Source organism: Ovis canadensis, chromosome 13, assembly GCF_042477335.2.
Source record: "Ovis canadensis isolate MfBH-ARS-UI-01 breed Bighorn chromosome 13, ARS-UI_OviCan_v2, whole genome shotgun sequence".
Lineage (NCBI taxonomy): Eukaryota > Metazoa > Chordata > Mammalia > Artiodactyla > Bovidae > Ovis > Ovis canadensis.
The window spans coordinates 82931723-82957056 of NC_091257.1; the positions used below are offsets into that span (position 1 = coordinate 82931723).

General features: G+C 47.4%; 1 protein-coding gene across 1 annotated transcript; it reads left to right on the forward strand.

Annotated features, from left to right (window-relative positions):
* The first annotated feature begins 1167 nt into the window (after positions 1 to 1167).
* On the forward strand, positions 1168 to 24048 carry ACTR5 (actin related protein 5). Its single transcript, XM_069546970.1, has 10 exons — positions 1168 to 2139; positions 4274 to 4503; positions 7583 to 7752; positions 10606 to 10823; positions 11487 to 11669; positions 16474 to 16590; positions 17322 to 17461; positions 18494 to 18626; positions 21005 to 22656; positions 23772 to 24048. Exons 1-9 carry the CDS (start codon positions 1741 to 1743, stop codon positions 21260 to 21262), a joined length of 1848 nt encoding a protein of 615 aa, XP_069403071.1. The 5' UTR covers positions 1168 to 1740; the 3' UTR covers positions 21263 to 22656; positions 23772 to 24048.
* The last annotated feature ends 1286 nt before the right edge of the window (positions 24049 to 25334 follow it).

Below are 25334 nucleotides of genomic sequence, written 5' to 3' on the forward strand. Positions count from 1 at the left end.
ACAACTGAGCAACTGAACTGAACCTTTCATAATTAACTTGCTTTTATCTCTCAAAATTAAGTACTCCAGAGCTGGGAGGGTACAGTCAAAGCAGGTGCTCTAATTCTTATCTTGCCTGGTGGAAAGGGAGAAATGGGGCAGGGGAGAGTGAGTGCAGTCCTTTTACAGCTAAAACTGAGGAGGGGGCAGATGACATCACCTCCATTTCTCTCTGCCCTTCCCACCAATTGGCCAAAAGGCCCAAACTGAGTCACAAGATCACAAGCAGCTAGAGGACCATGTAGGGGAATTATACCACAAAAGAGAAAAAGAGAATATAGACATATTAACATTTAGCAGTCTTTTTTTGCAGTGTTTGAGGTTTGTGAGAAGGTAAAAGTCCCATAGACTTGTGGGAGTTAATAAATCTATTTTAAAACTTTATGTGCTAAATCACTTCAGTGGTGTCAGACTCTTTGTGACCCAATGGACTGTAGCCTGCCAGGCTCCTCTGTCCATGGGATTTTTCAGGCAAAAATATTGGAGTGGGTTGCCATGTCCTCCTTCACCGAGATCTTTCCAAACCAGGGATCCAAACCCTCTTAGGCCTTCTGCACTGGCAGGCGGGTTCTTTACCACTAGAGCCACCTGGGAAACTTTATATTGTATTATAAAATATGGAGAAGGCATATGTGCAAAGAAAAGAAGAGAGAGAGAAAGAGTCGCTCATTTGTGTATGGCTCTCATGGACTGTGGCCCGCCAAGCTGCTCTGTCCGTGGGATTCTCCAGGCAAGAATACTGGAGTGGGTTGCCAGTTCCTTCCCCAGGGGATCTTCCCGACCCAGGGATCAAACCTTGGTCTCCTGCATTGCAGGCAGATTCTTTACCGTCTGAGCCACCATGTTTCCTTTAACATACCTGCAGAGAAGTGCACAAATCATAAGTGAACGACCTGATGAATTTTCACACAGTGAACACGCCTGAGTAGCGAACTCCTTGGTCAAGAAATCGAGCAGTCAGCTAACCCTGAGTTTGTTTCCATGGCTAAAGGCAAAGTTATCACGTGGACGTGGGGAGCAGTCAATGGCGAAGGAAGGGGACAGAAGGCAAATGGGGCGTGGCTAGGCGGAAAGGCGGGGCCCGGTGGAACTCAGCTCCGATAGGGAGGCAAGGAAGGGGCGGGGACCGATGGCTTTACGCATTCGGGCCTGGGTTTGCTGGCCAGAGTCCAGGTAGGCGCGAAGGGTAGTAACAGGTTGAAAGCTGGGAGCAAGGTTAAACCACAACCAGGGTGGGCGTGGCCTAGCGGTCCCCGAAGGCGGCCTGGGCTACCGAGGGCGAGTTTGGTGAGAACTAGGTTGGGATTACTCTTGCCCGGAAAAATCCCATGGACGGAGGAGCCTGGTGGGCTGCAGTCCTTGGGGTTGCGAAGAGTCAGACATGACTGAGGGACTTCACTTTCACTTTCATGCATTGGATAAAGAAATGGCAACCCACTCCAGTGTTCTTGCCTGGAGAATCCCAGGGACGAGGGAGCCTGGTGGGCTGCCGTCTATGGGGTCGCACAGAGTCGGGCACGACTGAGGCGACTTCGCAGCAGCAGCACGTTGGGATTAACGGGCAAGAGCACGGGAGGCTTGGAGGTGGCCGCGGCTCTGCGAAGGCGGAATCTAGCTCTGCACGGGCGCACGCTGCGTCGGGGGCGGAGTCTCGCGCCGTGGCAGCGCCGCGCCGAGGGGCGGAGCTAGCAGCGCTCCAAGATGGCGGCGGCCACTACAGCAGGGCTCTCCACGAACGTGTTTCCGTTCCGCGATGCCCGCGCTGCGCCAGATCCGGTGCTGGAGGCCGGCCCGGTGGCACACGGGTCACTGCCGGTGCCACTGGTGCTGGACAATGGGTCGTTCCAGGCCCGCGCAGGCTGGGCGTGCCCCGGGCCGGACCCGGGCCCCGAGCCCCGGCTGCAGTTCCGCGCTGTGTGCGCCCGCGGGCGGGGTGGGGCTCGGGGCGGGGCGGGCCCGCAGGTGGGGAACGCGCTGGGCAGCCTGGAGCCGCTGCGTTGGATGCTGCGATCGCCCTTCGACCGCAACGTGCCGGTGAACCTGGAGCTTCAGGAGTTGCTGCTTGACTACAGCTTCCAGCATCTGGGTGTCTCCTCACAGGTGACGGGCGAGGTGGGGTTAGGATTGAGGAGAGGGGTGTGGTTGTGTCCGGTGTCACTCCGCTGTCCGAGGGATGATAGTTGGTCCAGCTGTCATTTAGTCATTCGGTCAGTCTGTCAAATATTAAACGCCTAACGTATGTAAGTCCTGTGCTAGGCGGTTGGGATATGCCAGTGAACAAAATAACGCCCTTTGGAGCATCTGTTTAGGTTTGTTAGTGCATTTATTTATTAACAGATATGTGTTGAGCACCTACTCTCAATGGGGGCGTTTCTAAGTGTTTGAAATATGTCCGAGAACGTAACACGAAACCTGTGCTTATGGAGCTAGTATGGAAAGACGTTCTAGTATGAAAAGAGAGATAATAAACAGTAGAATTAAGCAGTAGATTCTACAGCATGATAGACGGAGAGGAGAAGGTTACAGCTCTTCAGTAAGATGGGTAGGGAGAGGACTCAGGGTAACGGTGGTGTTTTGAGCAAGGACTAAAGCAGACGATTGAGGGAGCAAGCCTTGTGAATATCTGAATGAATAGTAATCCGGAGCGACAGAACGGCCAGTGAAAAGGCCCTGAGGCAAGAGTGTGCCCTAAACCTAATTGAGGATAGTCAGAGTGAGGGGAGGGTAGTAAGTGGAAGGTCTTACTTATAAGGTCTTCCCTGGTGGCTCAGACCGTAAAGCATCTGCCTGCAATGAGGGAGACCCGGGTTCGATCCCTAGGTCAGGAAGATCCCCTGGAGAAGGAAATGGCAACCCACTCCAGTACTATTGCCTGGAAAATTCCATGCATGCAGGAGCCTGGTGGGCTACAGTCTATGGGGTTGCAAAGAGTTGGACATGAGCAATTTCACTTCAGTAAGTAGAAGTAGAAGTCAGAGAGGTCACACACTTTGCAGGCTTTTATTATAAGTGGAATGGTGAGCCATTGCAGGGTGTTGAACAAAAGAGGGATGTGACTTTTGTTTCAAAAGGATCACTATAGCTGCTATATAGAAAATGAACTGGCCTGAGTCATAGGGTAGAAATAGGGAAATCAGTTAGGAGGCTGTTTTGGTTCCGAGGTGAGGGATGATGGTAACTTAGATGAGGAAGGAATGGCAGATGTGATAAGAAGCAGTTGGATTCTGGAGCTGTTTTGAAGATAGAGCCAGATGATTGGCTCACAGTTTGGATGGGGCTTGACTTCAGTTGACAATGCCGCCATGAAATTAAAAGATGCTTGCTCCTTGGAAGAAAAGCTATGACCAACCTAAACAGCATATGAAAAAGCAAAGACATTACTTTGCCGACAAAGGTCCATCTAGTCAAAGCTATGGTTTTTCAATTAGTCATGTTTGGATGTGAGAGTTGGACTATAAAGAAAGCTGAGCACTGAAGAATTGATGCTTTTGAACTGTGGTGTTGGAGAAGACTCTTGAGAGTCCCTTGGACTGCAAGGAGATCAAACCAGTCAATCTTAAAGGAAATCAGTCCTGAATATTCCTTGGAAGGATTGATGCTGAAGCTGAAACTCCAATACTTTGGCCACCTGATGCGAAGAACTAACTCATGGAAAAGACCCTGATGCTGGGAAAAATTGAAGGCAGGAGGAGAAGGGAACAACAGATGATGAGATGATTGGATAGCATCACTGACTCGATGGACATGAGTTTGAGCAAGCTCTGGGAGTTGGTGATGGACAGGGAAGCCTGGAATGCTGCATTCCTTGGGGGTTGCAAAGAGTTGGACATGACTGAGTAACTGGACTGAACTGAACTGACTTAAGTTACTATGAGCATTGGTGGCTCAGATGGTAAAGAATCTGCCAGCAATGCAGGAGACCCAGGTTCGATCCCTGGGAAGATTCCCTGGAGAAGGAAATGGCAACCCACTCCAGTATTCTTGCCTGGAAAATCCCATGGACAGAGGAGCCTGTTGGGCTACAGTCTGTGGTGTCCCAAAGAGTCAGACACGACTGACCCTACTTTCATATTTTCCAAAGAAGCTTCCAGGGAAGAGGGGTGTTTCTCAATTGCTTCTGATCAGGTGTTTTGATTGGAGACCAAAAGCCAGTTCAGTCCTTGCAATGAAGATTTATGCTTTGAAAAGTGTATCCTCTTAGCACCTAATAATCTGCTCTTTTCTTTCAAAGTAGGGCTGTGTTGATCATCCCATAGTTTTGACAGAAGCCGTGTGCACCCCACTGTATTCACGACAGATGATGTCTGAACTTCTGTTTGAGTGCTACGGGATTCCTAAGGTTGCCTACGGGATAGACAGCCTCTTCAGCTTCTACCACAATAACCCAAAGAACATGATTTCCAGCGGGCTCATCATTTCATCTGGATATCAGTGTACACATATTTTACCCATCTTAGAAGGGAGGTGAGTTGTACTTATGGCATTTGAGTACTGTTTTGAGAAGCATTCAGGAAACTTTTATTGGACACCTACTGTAAAGGGGGAGTGGAAAGAGCAAGTACAGAACCATGAACTGACCTCTGGGCTTAACTCTGACCTGCCTCACTGTGTGAGTATAGACATGTCACTTCACGATCTGTCCTTGTGACCTCCTGGCTTGAGTTGCGGTCGATGGTCTCTGAGGTCCAAATCTGTAATTCTATAATTGTATGATTCTGAAAGTGAAACTCACTGATAGTGAAACTCACTATTCTTAGAGTGAAATAGATAGCTTAACACAAGTATCTGTAGGTAGTAGGCACTCAATAAAAATGTTATGAGTAAATTATTTAAATAAATTTAACTTAGACTGTTGTGTTCTGGAGTCACTTTTTCAATTAAGTGCTATTTTGCTTTTTTATTTAAAGCTCTTTAATGACAATTATTTGGACGTTTCTTTTCAAGAATGGTACATAATAGATATGTAGTAGATTATTTTTCCAAGTTGTATAAGAGTTGAGGGTAGTTTCTGTCATGTTTAAAATGTGTTCTTATTTTATAGTTGGGCTTTTATTCTCTGATAAAGAGACTGGGCCAGGGGGTTTCCCTGATAGCTCAGTTGGTAAAGAATCTGCCTGCAATGCAGGAGACCCTGGTTCTTTTCCTGGATTGGGAAGATCTCCTGGAGAAGGGATAGGCTACCCACTCCAGTATTCTTGGGCTTCCCTTGTGGCTCAGCTGGTAAAGAATCCGCCTGCCATGTGGGAGACCTGGGTTCAATCCCTGGGTTGGGAAGATCCCCTGGGGAAGGGAAAGGCTACCTACTCCAGTATTCTGGCCTGGAGAATTCCATGGACTGTATACTCCATGGGGTCGCAAAGAGTCGGACCAAACTGAGCAACTTTCACTTTTACTTCAAAGAGACTAGGCCAGGAAGGGAAGGATAAATATGGAATTGGGGATTATCAGAGACACACCAGTATACATAAAACAGGTAAACTACAGGGACCTTTTGTGTAGGACACGAAATTATATTCAGTATCTTGTAATAGCCTACAATGGAAAAGAATCTGAAAAAGTATATATATGTGCTATGCTTAGTCACTCAGTCATGTCTGACTCTCTGTGACCCTGTGGACTGTAGCCCAACAGGCTCCTCTGTCCATGGGGATTCTCTAGCCAAGAATACTGGAGTGGGTTGCCATGCCCTCCTCCAGGGGATCATCCCAACCCAGGGATCAAACCCAGGTCTCCCACATTTCAGGCAGATTCTTTGCATCTGAGCCACCAGGGAAGCCCGGTGGAAACACAGTGGAAAAAAATCTGAAAAAGTATACATATGTTATATATAACTGAATCACTTTGCTGTATACCTGAAATATTGTAAATCAGTTGTGCTTCAATTAAAAATTAGAGAGAGAGAGAGACTAGGCCAGCATCATACTCTCCTGAGAAGGTTTCTCTTTGTATAGAGTGAGTGTGTAAATAAGGAGAGGAGTTGAAAGCCTGGGTTTGCAGCCCTGCTAAGGATGAGGTACTTCTTCACTTGGTTTCCTAACATATAAACTTGGGAAAAACTGATTTCTCAGGGTTACCCTGAGAATGAAATGAGATAATGTAGGAGATGGCACTTTGTAAAACAGTCTGAATATTTAAGTGAAAATAATGGTTGACGAATTTATTGAGCCCTGTTGTGGGAATTTCTCTTGAAGTTTGTACAAATGTTTATGAAGAAAAAAGTAATTGTTATGCATTCCAAAACACTCCTGCTGTACAGAATTTTTTATCTTACGTAAGCAGAATATGCAGAAATTAAAAATAATATTGTTATATTATATTGGGAGAAAATGACCTGGAAGCTAGGAGCATGTCCTGTTCTGTGCTGGCCCCTGCTGGTGAGGTGTGATAGAGCAGCATCATTTCAGTGCACAGCAAGTTCCTAGAGCCCAGCTCCTCTCCCTTTCTCACACTGAGAATTTATAAAGTTACTCTGGTTCTCCTCCCCTTCACGTCATATGAGAGGAACCTGGTACTCTTAGGAGATTACAGTAAGCCAGTGTGTATGTGGTTACTTAATGTGTTTGCATAAGTAGAAGTGGAGTGTGTAGGGGAGGGGTACACTGGAGCTACCTGGGAAGCTTGTCAAAATGCATATCCCCCAGAACTTCACTGGCAGTCAGTGGTTAAGACGCTGAGCTTCCACTGCAGAGGATTTAGGTTTAATCCCTGGTTGAGGAACTGAGATCCCACATGCCGTGTGGCACTGCCAGAAAAGAAAAAATGCATATCCCTAGGCCCTCCTCAGAGCAGACAGGTCCTGGGCATTGTTTCCTTAAATGTTGTCCCCAGTTAATTCCAGGATGTGTGACCTTGGAACCACAGTTTGAGAAATACATGACAAGTCACATGAGGGTCTGACTTCAGAGAGCATGTTCTTTGCTTTGAACCTGGTTGCCTTCTGAGACTCTTCAGTTCAGTTCAGTCGCTCAGTTGTGTCCGACTCTTTGTGACCCCATGAATTGCAGCACGCCAGGCCTCCCTGTCCATCACCAGCTCCCAGAGTTCGTTCACTCAAACTCGAGTCCATTGAGTCGGTGATGCTACCCAGCCATCTCATCCTTTGTCATCCCCTTCTCCTCCTGCCCCCAATCCCTCCCAGCATCAGAGTTTTTTCCAATGAGTCAACTCTTTGCATGAGGTGGCCAAAGTACTGGATTTTCAGCTTCAGCATCATTCCTTCCAAAGAACACCCAGGACTGATCTCCTTTAGAATGGACTGGCTGGAGCTCCTTGCGGTCCAAGGGACTCTCAAGAGTCTTCTCCAACACCACACCAGAAGTTAAATGTCCATGTGTCTGTCAGGATGTGGTCTAGGAATGCCTGCTTTGGGTCAGAGGTTGCACTAAGGCAACTTAAAGTCCCTCCAACTGTTTTGTTTTCCCCTACCAGTCAGTTTCCTCCTTATTAGTCTACATTAAACTATCATCCCCCCTTGTCCACTTGCTCCATATTTTTTCCTCCACGTTGCCAAAGTTTCAGTGCTATTTCCATTTCTTGGTTGTAGGTTAGATGCTAGAAACTGCAAGCGCATCAACCTGGGAGGAAGCCAGGCAGCTGGCTACCTCCAGCGTCTCCTGCAGCTGAAGTATCCCGGGCACCTGGCCGCCATCACTCTCAGCCGCATGGAGGAGATCCTACACGAGCACAGCTACATCGCTGAGGATTACGTGGAAGGTACGAAGAGGATGTCAGCCTGCAGCTTCCAAGTGTTGTCTGCCTTTGGGGGTGTTCCCTAAATTGTTCCCAGGGTGACTGTCTTGCTCACTCTTGACAGGCTTTTTTTTGGCCTCGAGGTGTGGCGTGCAGGATCTTCCCTAGCCAGGGAGGGAACCCATGTCCCCCGCAGTGGCAGTGCAGAGTCCTGACCACAGGACTCCCAGGGAATTCCCTCTTTGCCCACTTTTTTACACTTAATACTTTTTAGCATCCCCTTCCATTTTTTGATATTTACTTTCCTCAAAAACTTTTCAGTTAAGTGAATAAGTCTCATATGTTGGTTCTTTTTAACAGTCCTTTTGATTATTCTAGTTCCTTTGTCTGTCCGTTTAAATGATAGGGTCAGTTTGTCCATGTCTACCAAAAGTTCTGTTGGGATGTGATTGAAAGAACATTAAATGTGTAGATTAGTTTGTATATAAAACAGCAACCTTCTAAATATAAATCCAAATATAATGCTAAATCCAGATTGGGGAGAAGTGACATTTTTTTACTATGTTGAGGCTTCTAATCCAGGAACATAATGTGTCTTTCCATTTATTTAGGTCTTTGTTCATTTCCTTCATTAGCATTTTATAGTTCTCAGTATATAGATCCTGTACATGTTTTATTAGATTTATGCCTAAATTATTTCTTTTCTTATTTTAAATTTCAGTTTCCAATTGCTCATTGCTATTGTATAGAAATGCAGTGAATTTTTGTGAAATGCAGTGAGTTTTTACTCTTTATCAAATTGAAGAATTTCCTCTCTGTTCCAAGTTTTGCTGATCATTTTTATCATGAGTGGATTTTTGAATTTTGTGAAATGCTTTTTCTGCATCTCATATGATCCTATGGTGTTTGTGCTTTGGACTGTTCATTTAAGAGAGTATAAGGATTGCTTTTCAGATATTGAACTAGCCTTGAACCCTGCTTGTTTCTATGTGTTATTTTTTATGTATTGCTGGATGTAATTTGGTAAATTTTATGAAGTATTTGTGTCAGTATTCATAAGGTATATTGATCTGCTGTTTTCTTCTACTGTCTTTGTCTTGTTTTGGGGATCATGGCAATGCTGGTCTTATTAAATGAGCTGAAAAGTGTTTTCTTTAACTTTCTGGAAAAGATTGAGTAAATAGTTGATTTTTTTATTTTTAATGTTTGTTAGAATTCTGCAGCAGAACTGTTTGAGCCTGGGGGATTTATTTTTCTGAAGGAATTCAGTTTCTTTAATAGGTGTAGGTGTAAATTTCATCAGTTTCATTGATGTCTTCTTTTTATTATTTCTTCCTTTCTGCTTGCTTTAGGTTTACTTTGCTCCCTTTTCCTAGTTTCTTGAGGTAGAAACTTAGATTTTTATCATAACTTCTTTCTAATATAGGCATTTAAAGCTTGAATTTCCCTCTCAGCAGTCCTTTATCTACATTCCATAGATTTTGATATGGTGTATTTTCATTTTTATTGAGTTCAGATATTTTTAAGTTTCCCTCAAGCCTTTTTTATTTACAACCATTGATTATTTAGAATAGAGCCAGGTGTTGGAGACTTTCCAGTTATTTTTCTGTGGTTTATATCCACTTTAATTCTATCATAGTCAAAGAACTTCTTTTCCCTGGCATCAGTTAAATTTGTGAAGGTTTGGTTTAGGACCCAGGTGTGGTTTGTTTCGGTGAATGTTCTGTGTACAGTTGCAAAGAATGTATGTGCTGCTATCGCTGGATGAAGTAGTCTGTGATGCCATTTGGGTTCCGCTGGTTGTTGGTTTGGTTCAGTTCTTGTCAACCCAGCTTCATTGTCCATCAAGCTGTACCGATTATTTATTACTAATTATTAAGAGGGTTGAAATCTCCAGGGAGAATTGTGAATTTTCCTATTTCTCCTTTCAGTTCTGTCATTTTTTGCTTTCAAGCATCTGAAGCTCTTTAGTTAGGTACACATTTAGGATTCTTACGTCTTCTTGGCAAATTGGTCTTTTACCATTATGTAATGTTCCTTTTTATCCTTTGCAATTTTCTTTGCTTTGAAGTCTACTTGGACAGTAGTATAGGCACTCGAGCTTCCTTTTGATTGATGCTCGTGTGGTGGTTTTTTTCCTGGCCTTTTAATCTACATAAAACATTATATTCAAAGCAAGTTTTCTAACAGATCCTTTCCTTAAAAATCCCTTCTTTCAGTCTCTATCTTTTAACTGATAAGACCATTTACGGTGAATTTAGTCCCTCTTGTGTCTGGGTTTAGGTCCACCGGTTTTCTTGGCATTCCGTTTTAATTTATCTATTGTGTTTTTCACTGTATCTCTCTTGTGTAGGTTTTTTGTTTTAGTGGTTGCTCAAGAGATGACAGTTAACAGGCTTTTCACAGTCTTAGGGTCTCTTTTTCGCCACCTCAAGTGGAACCTGGAGATGTTCGCACTCTAGAGGCCCCTGTGTCCTTCCTCCTTTGTGTCCGACTTGTTTTCTATGTCACATCTACACGCGTGGGAAGCCCATCAGACGTCGTCACAGTTTTTACTTTCAGTTGTCAAACGTATTTTAAAGAATTCCGGAGGAGGTTAATCGAGTCCATTCATCATTTCAGTTGTGTTTCCTTCATTTCTGGTGCTCCAGGTGATATCCTTTCCATCTGAAAAGCTTTATTTACCAGTTTCTCAGAGCAGATGTGTTGACATCGTGTCCAGGTCTTACTGCTGCATTTCGTTGATCTGGTGGGTTCAGAAATGGGGGGAGCATGCTTCCTCCATCTTCCCCTGCACCTGGGACCCTGGTCCCACCTTTCTAATCTCAGGGCTAATGGTGTGCCCGTCTCCTAACTTCCGAAACGCTTCCTTTGAAGAGCTGCAGAAATGGCGGTGCCCCGATTACTATGAGGACAATGTCCACAAGATGCAGCTCCCGTTTTCCAGCAAGCTTCTGGGCAGCACCCTGACTTCCGAGGAGAAGCAGGAGCGGCGGCAGCAGCAGCTGCGGCGGCTGCAGGAGCTCAACGCCCGGCGGCGGGAGGAGAAGCTGCAGCTGGATCAGGAGCGGCTGGACCGACTGCTCTATGTGCAGGTGACGCAGACCCCTGGGTGGGTCCCTGCCTTGTTCTTCCTGTAGATTCTGCCCCAGCTGTGAAACGCATCAGCCGTCTCAGTCCCCCCGACCCTGAGGTCAAGGAGGAGTCTAGCGGGATCATCTGTGTAGAGATGACGTGTGTGGAGGAAATTTTAGCAGCAGAAATTGCTGAAAGAGCTGTGGACTTGGCCTTGTTGATGTAGTTTATCCTTATAGTCCGCTTTGTTTGATTTTAACTTCTTGGCTTAAGTGTGGCACACGTGATGCAGAGCGCACAGATCTTAAGGGTCCAGCTCAGTGAGTTTTCACCACTGAAATGCACCACACAGCCACATCCAGATCAAGAAGTAGAGCACTGCCAGCAGCCCAGGAGCCTCCCTCCGTCTCCTGTTAGCCACTCTCCCGCCTTTGGCCCACCCAGAAGCTCACAGTTCTGACATGTGTCCGCATAGATGAGTGTTGCCTGCTCAGGTGGTGCTGAGATGGTGATGTGTGGGAGCCCAGAGGCGGCTGGGGCCGGCTGTGTGGAGGGGCAGGCGCGGGGAGCCCTCTCCCGCCGTTCTTCCTGTCCATCCAGCTTCTGAGCTCCTTCTCTTCCTCCTGGGCGTGATCGCCTGGATGCGCATCTCTGAGGGTGCGTTATGACTGCTCTGCTTGCAGGAGCTCCTGGAGGACGGCCAGATGGATCAGTTTCACAAGGCCCTGATAGAGCTGAACATGGACTCCCCGGAGGAGCTGCAGTCCTACATCCAGAAGCTCAGTGCTGCAGTGGAGCAGGCGAAGCAGAAGATCCTTCAAGCAGAAGTCAGTCTCGAGGTGGACGTGGTGGACAGCAAGCCAGAGGTACTGGGGCCTCAGAAGGGAGGTCTCGAGGGGTTGTGTAGATAGGATAGCCCTTTCTGAGGACAGAGGAATGTCCAGGAAAGGCTGATAACAGAAAGGTTGTGACCAGACTTGAGCGGCAAACAGAGCAGAGTGGTGTTTGATGTCTCTAGGGGCACAGATGGGGGCAGGGATGGCACTGACCTTGTACCAACTAGAGTGCTGACCCGAGGGGTTTTACCCGGTAGTGCCCTGGCCCCCTGGGAGGGGGAAGTGTGCAAGTAGAAAAGGAAGAACATAACACAGGCTGATTGTGTGGCCCATCTTGAGCGTGAAGCTGCCCCACTGATGGTTCCTGGATCATCATCAGTGCCTCAGCTTTCTTCTGATTTCTTATTAATATGTGGTGATTACTCTTTCATTCACCACCTTTCCATCTCAGTGTTCCCTAAGGACAGGGATCACACTTTACACATAATCTGGGAGTTTTTTTATAGGCGCTAATAGACATGCTCAATAGGAAATAAACAGTTGAGACCCAGAAGGGCACATCAGATGGTAAATGGCTTGTGATTGTGAATGACATTGTTTTTTGCTTCTTGTGTTTTTCAGTTTCCTATTATGCACATGTTAATTTTTAAGAAATAAGTGTTATTTTAAAAACCTTGAAAAGGTATTTGCGGGTTGATTTAAAACCAGCCTTTTGTTAGTTACTAAAACTAACTCTTTGATCTTCTCAGTCTCTCCTTTTTGTTTCCCTGCCTATGGACTGTGAATAAGTATTCATGTGGCTGAAAGGGTGGGCGGGTGGGTGGGGCTGAGATAGGGCCCTGGGTAAATCAAACCCTAGCACTGGGCCTCGTGGGGAAGGGGCTGCCTGCAGGTCACACCTCCTCGTTGCAGGTCTCTGGTTGGCTCTCCTCTAGATCTGGAGAAAAGTGATCATAGGTGGATGCATTGTTGCTAGATCTGTCATCTTTAGAGTTCTAAAGTAAAGGTACTTGTTCATTGCCTGTGACACTTCCAGAGCAGGGTTAGCCAGTCCAGCTGTTGACCTTTGTTTTTAAGTCACCTTTAAATTCTAAAGCCTTTGCTTTTTGAAAGAAACAGTCCGGTGGAAAATTGCGGTTTGCCGCTGGGTATATGTAGTGTGCTGCTCGTTCGGGGCCTCAGAGCTGTCCTTGGCTCAGCAGGCAGCCTGCTTTTGCAGGGACTGTCTCCGCTGGAGGCCGACTCTCACGGTTTCCGCTCTCAGCCTCCACTTCCCCACCTCTCTGACAGGCTGTAGATCACATGAGGACAGTGACTGGCCGTGAGCATGGACGCTTGCAGAGCAGGTCCTGAATCAGACTTCCTAGACACAGCAGACTGGATCCCTGAGGTCCGGGGTTGAAGGGGCCTTGACCTCCGTCTTAGTCTCGAGCAGCATCCCGGATCGGCTTTAGGAGAACCAGCGTGCCTTTTCTGGCTTGTTCCTCCCACTTTCCAGATCTGTGTTTCAGATTTGAGCCTCGGTTACTGGGATCTGGATCCACATTGTTGTTCAGTCGCTCAGTTTTGACTCAGTTTGCTCAGACTTATGTCCGTTGAGTTGATGGTGCCATCCAACCATCGAATCCTCTGTTCACATTGCCTGTGTTGTTTGTTTATCTGTACTTAGTTTTATCTTGCTTATCAACATGTCCACAGGGTGTCAGCATCTTTATATCAGAGATGAACCACTAAGCTACATGCACATGGAGGATTTCAGATTTAAAAAGAAAAGAAATCAAGTAACTGTGAAGATGTGATTCCCAAGCAGTTGGGGAGCTAGCTTTTCCTTTTCTTTGTTCATTTTTCTGTGTTTCTTATATGCCCTGATTCAGTCACTCTGTTCGTTCGTTCAGCAGGTCCTTACTAAGTCCCTACTTTGTCCTGTGACCTGAGGGTACATATTCAAATCTCTCTGGGCTTGGGGAGATTTTGAATTGTTGGACTTTAAAAGGTGTCTCTACATAGTACAACAGATCTGATGAATCCCTCTGTCCCAAAGCCTTAATGGTCAATCAGAGAGATTGTTAAAAATTAGATCAATTACAGTAAGATTCATGGGCTAAATTTGGCCACAACACTGGCCAACCAGTTCTGCCTTTCAAAAAATATTTATTGTATTTTCTAACTGTACAGTTCCTTTAGAATGGAGAGAGCAAATATATGTGGACCACAGTTCACATTGAAATGCCATCTAAGTGGTAAAAATTGCATTGGATTCATACAGCTGAATTTTTAAACTTCTAGTGTATTCTAAAAATCCATTTTTTCTTACAGACCAATCCATTTCATCCCTCACTGCAGGTATTCAGTGAGGATGTTGTAAAGGAGTAGGCTTTGTTAGCATTCTTGTTTTTAGTGTTTACTTATTTATTTATTTGGTGGCCCTGGGACTTAGTTACAGCACTTAGGATCTTCACTGCATCACGCAGACTCTCTGGTTGTGGCACACAGCCCCATGGCATGTGGAGTCTTCCGGGACCAGGAATCAAACTGTGTCCCCTGCATTGGGAGGTGGATTCTTTACCACTGAACCACCAAGGAAGTCCTGCTAGCCTTCTTCATGGAGTACTTAAAAGATGCTCACTTTCCGTCGCTGCAAATGGTTAGGAGTGCAGCTCACTAGCACCCTCCTTTTTTGGAAAGCACAGAGAGCCAAAGATAGAAAGTTCTCTTACCCGAGGAATCAGGATTGAACTGGTCTCTGTTTTTCTGCCGCTCACGGCTGTTCTGGGGCGCCACGCTGCATCTTCTCTGCCGGGCCTCGGCAAACTTTCGTTCTGCTTGGTTCCCAAAGAATGATCCACGCGCACGTGCCCAGTTGCCACCCAGTACCCCGGGGCCCTGGCAGACCCTAAGAGGGAGAGAGGCCCGCCACAGTGGAGAAGTCACTTCTGTCTGGGATGCCCGCTGTTGCATTGAAATGACCAGCTTTGTTCTTCTCTATGAATCATATGAATCAAGATAAGGAAAATGTGTGGGTTTTTTTTTCTTTTTTACAATTTTTGTTAGAGCTAAGTAATCTTGTTTTTAAGGTGACTGCTTTGGAATATAATTAGATATGAAAGTGAATAGTAATACTGAAAAAGCCTTTAAAGTCCAGACATTTTACAGTCCTCTTTATTCTAGAGAAATCTAAGGGTGTATCCCAGGACTCACCACTCAATGCTAGGCATGATTGCCAGGGACCAGGGGCACGGAGGTGACTAAGATGCAGTCCTTTCCCTCCTCAGTACCTCGGAACCTAGGGCCCTAGAACCATACTCAGGACTGTAATATGCTGTGCACGGGATTCTCTAGTCGAGAATACTGGAGTGGGTTGCCATGCCTGTCTCTAGGGGATCTTCCCAACCCAGGGATCAAACCCAGGTCTCCCAAATTATAGGCAGATTCTTTACCGTCTGAACCACCAGGGAAGCCCCACACTGTAATAACCTTTTTATCAAATGTGATACTAGTAATAGATGTCTGTGGGAATGCAGATGGAGGTTTGTATTTTTGTTTGTTTTTAAAAATATTTTATTTCTTTGGCTGTATTGGGTTTTAGTTGCCAGCATACGGGATCTCTAGTTGTGGTTGCAGGGGCTTTGTTGCCCTGCGGCTAATGGGATCTTAGTTCTCTGACCAAGGATGGAAGCCACATCCCCTGAGTTGCAAGGCAGATGCTTCACCACTGGACCACCAGGGAAGTCCTCAGATGGAGTTATGAGAAAGGACTGGGATGTTTGAGCTGGGCCCTGAAAAATTATTTGATTTCAGTAGATATCCAATGAGGAGGGAAGGACATTTTATATGGAAACAAGTGTACATGCGGGGAGCAGGGCCCATCCTGCATGGAGAATGTGGGAGACGAAGCCGGAAGGGAGGCCGTGGCCGCCTGAAATAGCCTTTATCTGTCAGCCTGAATAGTATCCTTCAGGCAGAGCCTTCAGAATGTGCTGAGCAAGGCATAATCTGACAAGATTTTATTTTAGGAAAATAACTGGTGGCAGTTAGGATGATGGATTTAGGGAGAGGCAAGGCTGGAGGTAGGAAGACAGGATAAAAATGGGATGGCTTCATCCAGGAGGGAGCCAGTGTGATCTGAAGCTTGTCAGTAGCTGTGGGGATGGAGGAGGACATACATCCAAGGTCGGAGCCAAAGAACTGGTGCCTTTCAGGGGGCAGTTACTGATGATAACAGAACAAGGGACCCATGCCAGACCCCGTGCCGTGCAAGTATCGTCTTGATTAGTTTCCACAGTTCCGCAAGTACTGTCTTCATTCCTGTTTTGTGAATAAGGAAACTGAGATTGAGGCGAGGGAAGACATCTGCCTAAGGTCAACAGCTAGAAGCAGCGCAGCTGAGGGTCAGATCCGAGCAGTCCGAGGCCAGATTCTCTCCAGTCACTGCAGCTGGGGTGAGAGGCAGCGTGGACCGGGCTTAGGGACGTGACCAGCTGGATTCTTGGCCCCTCATCTCTGGAGTCTCTCTGGGACAGTCCTCTCTGGGTGGCAGACTGAGCTGCCCCCTCCAAAGGCTTCAGAGAAGCTGGGAGTTGATGAGACTGGTCTCAGTGAGGAAGACAGGGGGTAAGAACAGAGCCCATCTCTGGCTTTTTAGTCTTTTAACCTTGTGTTCATGTGTGTTTGGGTTTTTTTTTTTTTAATCGTTTAGAAAAATTTTCATTGTTTTTATGTATGGACATACTTTCAGGACTTTGGGTGAGATCCCAGCTCTTTTTGGTGACTGTGAACTCACAGAGCTAAGGCTCGCTGAATCACAGGTTCTGTCTTGTGTTTCTTTTCTTCTCAGACTCCTGACCTGGAGCAGCTCGAGCCATCTCTGGAAGATGTGGAAAACATCAATGATTTCGAGCCCCTGTTTTCGGAGGAGACGCCGGAAGTGGAGAAGCCAGTGGCCACAGTCCAGGTTAGCCTCCTGTAGCCTCGACCTTGCTTATGCTTTGAAGCTTGACGTGAATGACCAGTCAGGTCTAGTCTGCTTCTTTAGGAATATTCCCTCCTCCAGCCACAAATCTCAGTTTTATTTTTCTAGAAGGGCGAGTACCAGCACTCAAAACTTGCGGAGTCAGGGACTTTCCCCCCTGCGGTGATGGATTGGGGTTCCAGCACTAACTGTGGAACTGTGAGAAACAGTCTGCTCGTTGGGAGAGTCCCAGTAACCAGGGACTTTGAGATCCAAAGAGTAGCTTTTAATGCTTTTATTTAAATTGAAGCGAGTGTCATGATGTTTCATCCTCATCTGGGTTCATGTTTCTGCCATCACCGTGGCAACCAGGTAGACGGACGTGAGGCTGAGACACCTGGGAGAAGGCTTTTTTGGCTGTGCAGGGACTGGGTGCCGGGCCAGTCGCTGGCGGAGACTTGGTCTTCCAGTGCCAGCCTTGCTGCTACTGCTCTTCACCAGGTGTCTTTCCTGTATCTCAAGGATCATTTCATGGTGGAGATGTGTAGCAGTTTATAATCCAGAGGTTAAAGAAGGTAGAAAAATTGAATCATCACATCAAGAGAATAGGGGGAGAGGTTATTCTGGCACGAAAAAAGCTATGATGGAATGAGAAATGCAATTTGAGGAAGCTGGCAATTGGGATGTTTGTTCTTATGGCCTAAAAATATCTTCTAAACCTTGGGTTTTTAAAGCCCGTGTTTAACTTAGCAGCGTATCATCAGCTGTTTGTTGGGACAGAAAGAATTCGAGCTCCAGAAATTATCTTCCAGCCATCTCTCATCGGAGAGGAGCAGGCTGGCATAGCAGAGACCCTCCAGTACATCCTGGACAGGTGAGCCTGGACCTTCTTTTCCTTCTGTTTTCTTGAACCATTCCCTTGAATTTTGCATTGAACAACGGAGCTGATGGCCGGGCATCTCTCTTCATTGACTTGCTGCGCTCAGATGGTGTTCTTTTTCTCTCACCAGGCCTGGCACAGAGTTAGGGCTGTCTCTTCTTTTCTCAGTGTGTAGCTGCTCAACGTGTATATGCTTGAGCTTTAAGAATGTCTTTTAAAAATTTGGGCAATATGATAATATGTGTGCACTGGCTTTTCTAGAAGTCTTCATATCGTTGCAGACTAGTGGTTCTAAATCACCCTAAAAACAAGCAGAACTTAGTTTTTTTGCCACCTTGCATTTTATTTTTTAAGAGTTTACATTTCTATAACAACATGCCTCTCCCCACCCGTTAATACAGATACGATTCTGCAGTGTGAGTTTTCCTGATTCACGTGGGACAAGTAGGGAACACAGTCCTGTGGTCCTCTAGTTGCTGTTGGTTAAAACAGAATGGCAGCTTAACAACTAGCAAGGAAGAAAAGCGATTGCCACTACTTTGTGTGAATAACTTTGAGTTTTTTCTCGCAGTGGGTAGAAGAGGGATCAAACGTGTCAGGTAAACTAGTAATAAAAAGCACAGGGGGAGAGGGAGGTCCTCTAAAGGAGAGGCAGGACTTCGGGGGGGATGGAAATGTTCTGCATCTTGGTTGTGGTGTTGGTTGCTGGGGTTTATAAATTTGTCAGACTTCATCTAAATGCATTTAAAGCAATCCTCACTAAAGTCAATTTTTAAAAAACATGTATTAGAAAGGCATAATGCTAAGGAAATGGATTGACCATTCAAATTAAGGTTTTAGCTAGCTGTTTGACATTCATTCTGTAAAAGCAAATGAAACATGGAAAGCGTTTTTTTGTTTGTTTGTTTTTTAACTTTTTGTGTGGATGTTTTCTGATTTGTACTGAGAGCTCACATTTCCACATCCACTTTCTCTTCCAATATTCAAGTAGGAGAGACTATAGCAGTGGAATCGTTTCATCCCCAGGTACCCTAAGGATGTTCAAGAGCTGCTGGTTCAGAACGTTTTCCTCACTGGCGGGAACATGATGTATCCTGGGATGAAGGTCAGAATCGAGAAGGAGCTGCTGGAGATGAGGCCCTTTCAGTCTTCTTTTCAGGTACTGATTGTCCGTGTAACCAGCTGTTTCGAAAATAGCCTTATTGTTTGTTTTCTGGGTTGCGAAAGTAGTATAGCGTAAATGAGAAAAATAGTCATTCCACCATCCAGAAACAGCCACTGTTAACACATTCACGGCTTTCCTTCTGTTCTTCAGGTTTTTTAAGCAAAATGGAAATCATAACCTATGTACTTCTTTGTTTTGTTTTCATTGACAAAGGAAGACCTGCATACTGTAAACATTCAGAGAGTACACAAGAGCGTACCTTGAGGGACTTGGCCAGTGGCTAAGACGCCACGCTGCTAGTGCAGGGGGCCCGAGTTTGATCCCCGGTCAGGGAGCTAGATCCCACATGCCACGACTAAAGATCCCACGTGCTGGAACTAAGATCCAGGGCAGCTAGATTAATTAACTTTTTAAAAATTATCACCAAAATTATTTATTTACTTTTGGCTGCACTGGGTCTGCGTTGCTGCGCGTGGGCTTGCTCTAGTTACGGCGAGTGGGAGCTACTTTCTAGTCGTGGTGCGCAGACTTCTCGTCAAAGTGGTTTCTCTCGTTGCAGAGCACGGGCTTTAGACTCATAGGCTTCCGTACTTTTGCGCGTAGCCCCACTTGCTCTGCGGCATGTGGGATTCATTATTACCAAAATTATTTTCTTTAAAAAGAGTGTACATTGAGATTAAGGGCTTCTCTTCACCCAGGCCCTGGGCCGCAGGCAGAGGGGACTGGCTGAGGAGGTTTTTTCTTTCTTCCACACATTTTCTACACATGGCTTTTGTAACTTGAACTTCTTAACCTGCCAGGAACATTCTCCCATGTCATTATTCATCAGAAATACTTTAAAAAGGAACTGTCTGGTGGGGGTACCCCACAATTTCTTTACCAAATTCCCGATCACCAAGAGAAGAGGTTTGAGCTCCCCTTGTGGACCAGTCGTCTCAGAATGCTGAGGTGTCCTGGGCACCTAGGGGTCTTGGAGCTCAGGGACGGCTCCTTGGAAGTGAGTCTTCTGAGGGCGAGGAGGTGTTTGTCATGTAGAGTGCGTGGAGCGGGGTGGGATGGAGAGAATGTTCCAGATTGAGGGCAGGAGGACGAGCAGGAGTAAAGGCTTGGGGGCCAAAGTCTTGCTGAGGGGTGTGCAGCTGAGTGTGGCTGTGAAGGGCGGGGGCTGGAGAGGCCGGCAGGGCGCGTGGGTGCGGAGCCTGTGTGTCCTGCCCAGGGGCTTGGCTTGGCCCGCCCCATGCTGTGTGACGTGTTGTACGCTCAGGGGGTGGTCTCTGGGCCTGGGTTCTGACTCCAGCACCACCATCACTGAGTTTTGCCGCACCCCGGTTTTCTCAGCAGTGAGAAGGGGGTCATCTTGGCACCCGTTACCAGCTTTCAGTGTGCAGGGCGAGTCAGGCGCTCAGCCCAGGGCCTGCGTGTGATGGACAGACATCAGCTGTTGTGTTGAGGGCCACTGAGAACACACTAGATTCCATGAGTCGCTAGAAGGACCCGCTGAGACTCCACACATGGTCCTGCTTGAGATTCCTCACAGTGGGCCCTTGCCCGGTGCAAGGAGCGGAGCGAGCGCCTCCCTCGTCCTGTCACTGAGACTTCTTCGCCAGAGTGGCCGGGGCTCTCATGACCCTGATTTTGTTGATGGTCCTTTCTCGCAGGTCCCTTGCTTCCTCCTCCTCCATCTGTGCTGATTCCTCCTGCCCTTTATTTCAGAAAGTTCCCAAACCTCCATTCCAGCCTCGGACTTCTATAGGAGATGGAGGGAAGAAGGGAGGTTTAGCCGGGTGACTCCAGGAAAAAGGAGCCCGATCTGATTTGGACAGCGGTCTGCCCTGTGCTCAGCTTAAACCTCACTGGGGGCACTCCCGGGACTGCTGACCGCAGTCTTGCTCCTGGAATAAGCAGCAGAAACCAAGCCCGGGGCAACCTCTGTGCTCTCACGTCCTCCGAGGCTCATTTGCCTCCATGGCCAGAGCCACCTTGCATCAGCCTCTGCTTCCCTCACTGGCAGAGGGGCTCAGGTCCAGGTCTTCCAGGTCTCCACCTGACACCTTGTGGTCGACCGGCCGGGGGCAGGAGGCAGGGCAGCTGGTCCCTTGCTCCCTGCCCAGGGTGGTGTGGATAAAGTAACTGATGACCTCTTACTCGGTGAGGTCGGTCCTGGTGCACTCTGCATGTTCGTGTCCTTCCTTGGAACGTCTGGGGCATTTCAGCTCAGCTCCTTTTGGAGGTTGCAGAGATATTCCTGCCACATTTTGGAATTGAAGGGGACCCTCCTGTGCGTGCATTTCTATAGCCAGCCTTGCTGAACACTCAGTCCTTAGAAACCGATGGGAGATGCCCTTCCGGTGACCGCTCTGCTCGTCTTCCAGGTTCAGCTGGCCTCAAATCCCGTGCTGGACGCCTGGTACGGAGCTCGCGACTGGGCCTTGGACCACCTGGACAACGAGGACGTCTGGATCACCAGGAAGGACTATGAAGAGAAGGGGGGAGGCTACCTCAGGGAGCACTGTGCCTCCAACGTGTACGTCCCCATCCGCCTGCCCAAGCAGGCTTCGCGCTCTGCAGAGGCCCAGGCATCCGGCAAAGGCTCAGGGGCCAGCGGAGGCGGGGCCAGTGAGCAGGCATAGCAGAGGGGCCCCTCCAGGGACCTGGGGCCACATTGGGACAGTGACTCTGCCAGCTGTGTGTGGCCCAAGTCTGCTGGGAACATTTGGCTTCAAGATGGGTTTCTCCAGGGGAGAACAGTCAAGGGCCACTAGGAGTTACCCTTTGGAACTGTGCTCTTTGGGGCGTCTGCAGTGAAGGGACGAGCAGACTTTCAGGGACCTGCCCTGGATGAGCCACAGGCTTCGCTTCTGCAGCAGTGAATGAGAGTGAGTTAGCATGGCGGTGGCAGAGCTGTACAGACTCTACACAGGCTTCCTTCTTACTACATTCTAAAGCCTTTTTCCTTGTTTTTATTTTTTTTAAATCCTTTAAATTTTATATTGTCCGTGTAGCTAGTTTTCTAAATTGATTCCAAAACTGTGTGAATGCCCAGCAGGTGGCGTTCTTTCATCTACACCTAAGAAGACACTTATGAGAACCATCACCCGTGAACTCTCCAGGACTGGAAATATTTTCCTCCTCCTGTTATTTCTGCTGAGAAATAAGGAAAAGGGGCCCAAAGGGGGAAACGAGGTTGTCCAAAGTCAACTCCCTGAGAACCCGCCTGGTGCCGCCTTCTGAATGGGCAGGTGTGGGGCTAGTGGCCAAGCATCATTCATACTTCCTTTGCTGGAAACTTTTCCACTGTATGAGGCCTTCCTACAGTTTAAGAAGTTTCTGTCCCCATGAACTTGCTGGCTGCGTAACTTTGCAGGCCTTCCTAAAGAAAGAAACAGACTGGAAAAGGTTCATTGTGTTGCCACAACCTCATCTTTCCTGGGCCTTTGCAGCTTCATCTTAAGTGGATGGATAACCCCTCTCTTCTCCGGAGATGGCTTGGGGAGAATTTTAACTCTCAGACACACCCAGGACTTAAGCCCAGGAGGCCCCTGAGTTTCCTTGCCCCAGAATCCATACGTTTAAATCCTGTGGAGCGTCTGGGCCACCCCTCTGAGGAGGCCTCCTCAGAACCAGTCCGCCCGTGCAGTTCACCAGGCTTAGTCGCCTGCAGCTCCAGCTCTCCAGGGTTTTGACACTGAAGACCAGAAAGGGGCAGCGGTGGAGGAGGAGGAGGCGAGAGACCCAGACCGACTTGATGCCCCACGGCCTTACAGGGAGCCACTGGCCATCCACAGCTGGGCCTGAGGGTGGATGAGAGGGTGAGCGTGAGCTGACAAGGAAGGACAGATGCCAGGGAGGCAGGACCGGCCTCCCTGGAGAGGTTTTCATAATGACGTTGCCTGGAAGAGGGGTTGGGTGAGCTGCTGGGGTTTTTCTCCACAGTCAACGTTTTAAACGCCCTGAAGAGCAGTGGTGAGGCGCAAAGATTGCCCTGGACATCCAGCCTTGCTGAGGAAGGACCCTGACTGGGCAGGTAAGCTGGGACACAGCGTAGTCCAAGAACATGTGTGAAGCCAGCTCTGCTTGGGGTGCCTGTAACCCAGAACTGAGGAGGGTTGGGGCTGTGCTGAGGCTGGGCCTTGCACTCTCCCGCTTTAACTCCTCACGCTGAGCTTGCCGAGACCTCTCCTCACACCGCTCAGGCCCTCGCACAGACCACCATCAGAACGCTCATCACAATACCTTGAGCTTTTTCTCTGCCCCCAGGTGGCCTCTGAGAGACTGTAATGCAGAAACTGTTTCCAAGAGCAGGAGGCAGGTTTCATTCACCTTGGAGTATGCACATCCCAGGGCTGGGCCTGGAGGGTGCCGAGGCCTCGTAGGGTTTCTAATGAGTGACCAGCTGGTTGGATGGCTGACCAAACCTGTGAACAAAGACATTTTGAGGATAGCTTGTCCGCTCCATTGGGAAGAACAAATCAGGAGTCTATTCTTCCTCTAAGCCAGGGAGCCCTACTACTGAGACATTTTAAGTCTTCCCTCTGATCGTACCAGGACTGTTACTGGAGAGAAAGTGGGTGTGACTCCAGCTGAATGATCTGAGGGCAGTCTTGAAGAAATAGATTCCCGTAGCCCAGCCTCGGGCTTCTGTCTGTGTTGTGGTGCAGGAAGATAGCCCAGGATCGGGAGAGTCCGCCCAGGGTCAGCCTGGCTCTGGGTTTGAGTCAGGGCAGCTCCAAAGGTTAATTGGCCACCCAGGGTGATCAGGGCCTCTCTCCCTGATAGGGGTGTCCCCCCTTTTTGCCTCCTCTTCTTTCCATGGGCATCTTTGGCAATAAACAGTTTTACCAAAGCAACAAAGAAGGTGAAAAGGTAAGGAAACAGAAGTTAAGAGTAAAGTAAGTGTTTAAGTATGGGTAGAGAACACCTGACCAAGAAATGAAGACACTGAACTCATACAAATGCAATACGCAAAGATTTTATGCCTACCTAAGGGATTAAATGGAAGAGAGAGAATTTATCGTTATAGATCCTTGTGATTAAATCATTTCTAGATATTTAGAAAACAGTAGAACAGAGAATTAAAAAATACAGGCAGGGAGACTGGCGGTTTACTAAATTCATTCTCCTTTCCTCTTGGGCACACAGCTGCCCCACGTTTCCCAGCCTCCTGCACAATTACACCTGTAGCCATTTGATTTCTGGCCCGTGGGACACGGACGGAAGAGACGTACAACATCCAGGGCTGCTTCCATAAACCTCCCAGGAGAGCCTCTCCTTCCCCGTCATCTGGCTGAAGAGGGAGCTGTCCAGGGCCCAGGAGGAGCGTGGAACCAAAAGTGGAAGAAGCTGAGTCCTTACCTGCTTGGAGTAGAGACCCTGCAGATCCTTCAGTGTGTAAGAAATAAACTTACTGTTTAAGCCACTGAGAGTTTTGGCCTTGTCTGTTACAGAAGCTAGCATTATTCTAACTAAAAGAGTAGGTTAAAAATAAAAACCATTACCTTCGTGTTCATCGGGGATTTAAAGAGGAAAATTTTTTGAAATAATATGAAACGAGAACAGTGTGACAGATAGTTATCCCCTCATTTTAGAAAATGAGTGAAAATCACTCAGTCATGTCCAACTCTTTGTGGCCCCATGGACTATACAATCCATGGAATTCTCCAGGCCAGAGTACTGGAGTGGGTAGCCATCCCCTTCTCCAGGGCATCTTCCCAACCCAGCAGTCGAACCCAAGTCTTCCACATTGCAGGTGGATTCTTTACCAGCTGAGCCACCAGGGAAGCCCAGGAAATGAGAGTAATTCCTTTTATCCTGTGCTGTGCTTAGTCACTCAGTCGTGTCTGACTCATTGTGACCCAATGGACTGTAGCCCACCAGGCTCCTCTGTCCATGGGGATTCTCCAGGCAAGAATACTAGAGTGGGTAGCCTATCCCTTCTCTAGGGTATCTTCCCGACCCAGGAATCCAACCAGGGTCTTTTGTATTGCAGGTGGATTCTTTACCAGCTGAGCTACTAGGCAAGTCCTTTCATCCTGTAGGATTAATGAGCTAATGAATGACTCGCCTAAGGATTTCAGGCAACATGTCTATAAGCTGACCCAGAAAGACCCCCTTGCACCTCCTACAAAGTTATACCCAAAGTGGGATAAAGCAGAATTTTAAAAAGTTGTCATGCTAACCTTAGAATTATAGATAATCATGGAAAAGCTTGGAAATCGGAAATGAACATGAAAATCAAAGCCAGACTGGTAAGCCAAGTTGGCACTGAGGCAAGCCTAGTTTCAGATAGAGAAATCAGCCCTAGGGATGCGTAGGGACTACATGTTTTAAAATGCCTAAGTAGAGATGTAGCCTGGGTTCTCGAGCAAGGAACCTGGAATAAACTCCCTTAATAGATAATACTAACGCAGTAAGGGAAACCTCAAAGAGCTTATGAACAGAGCATATAAATCCAAACATTAGAGAAAGCCAAGTCTAATAGTAGAAGAAAAGTCTGGAAGTGGGTGGTGTGGGGAGAAGAAGTAGCCTAGTTAATAAAAAGAATAAAACAGGGACTTCCCTGCTGGTCCACTGCCATCCAATGCAGGGGACTCTAGTTCGATCCCTGGTTGGGGAACTAAGATCCCATATCCTGTGGGGCAACTTAAGCCTGTGCTAGAGAAGCCCATGCTGTCCACTGCAACTAAGACCCAATGCAGCCAAACA

Coding starts and splice junctions, on each gene's coding strand:
- ACTR5 (XM_069546970.1), top strand. CDS start 1,741: ATGGCGGCGGCCACTACAGCAGGGCTCTCCACGAACGTGTTTCCGTTC. Junction 4,504..7,582: donor TTACCCATCTTAGAAGGGAG/GTGAGTTGTACT, acceptor TCTTGGTTGTAG/GTTAGATGCTAGAAACTGCA. Junction 11,670..16,473: donor TGGTGGACAGCAAGCCAGAG/GTACTGGGGCCT, acceptor TTTTCTTCTCAG/ACTCCTGACCTGGAGCAGCT.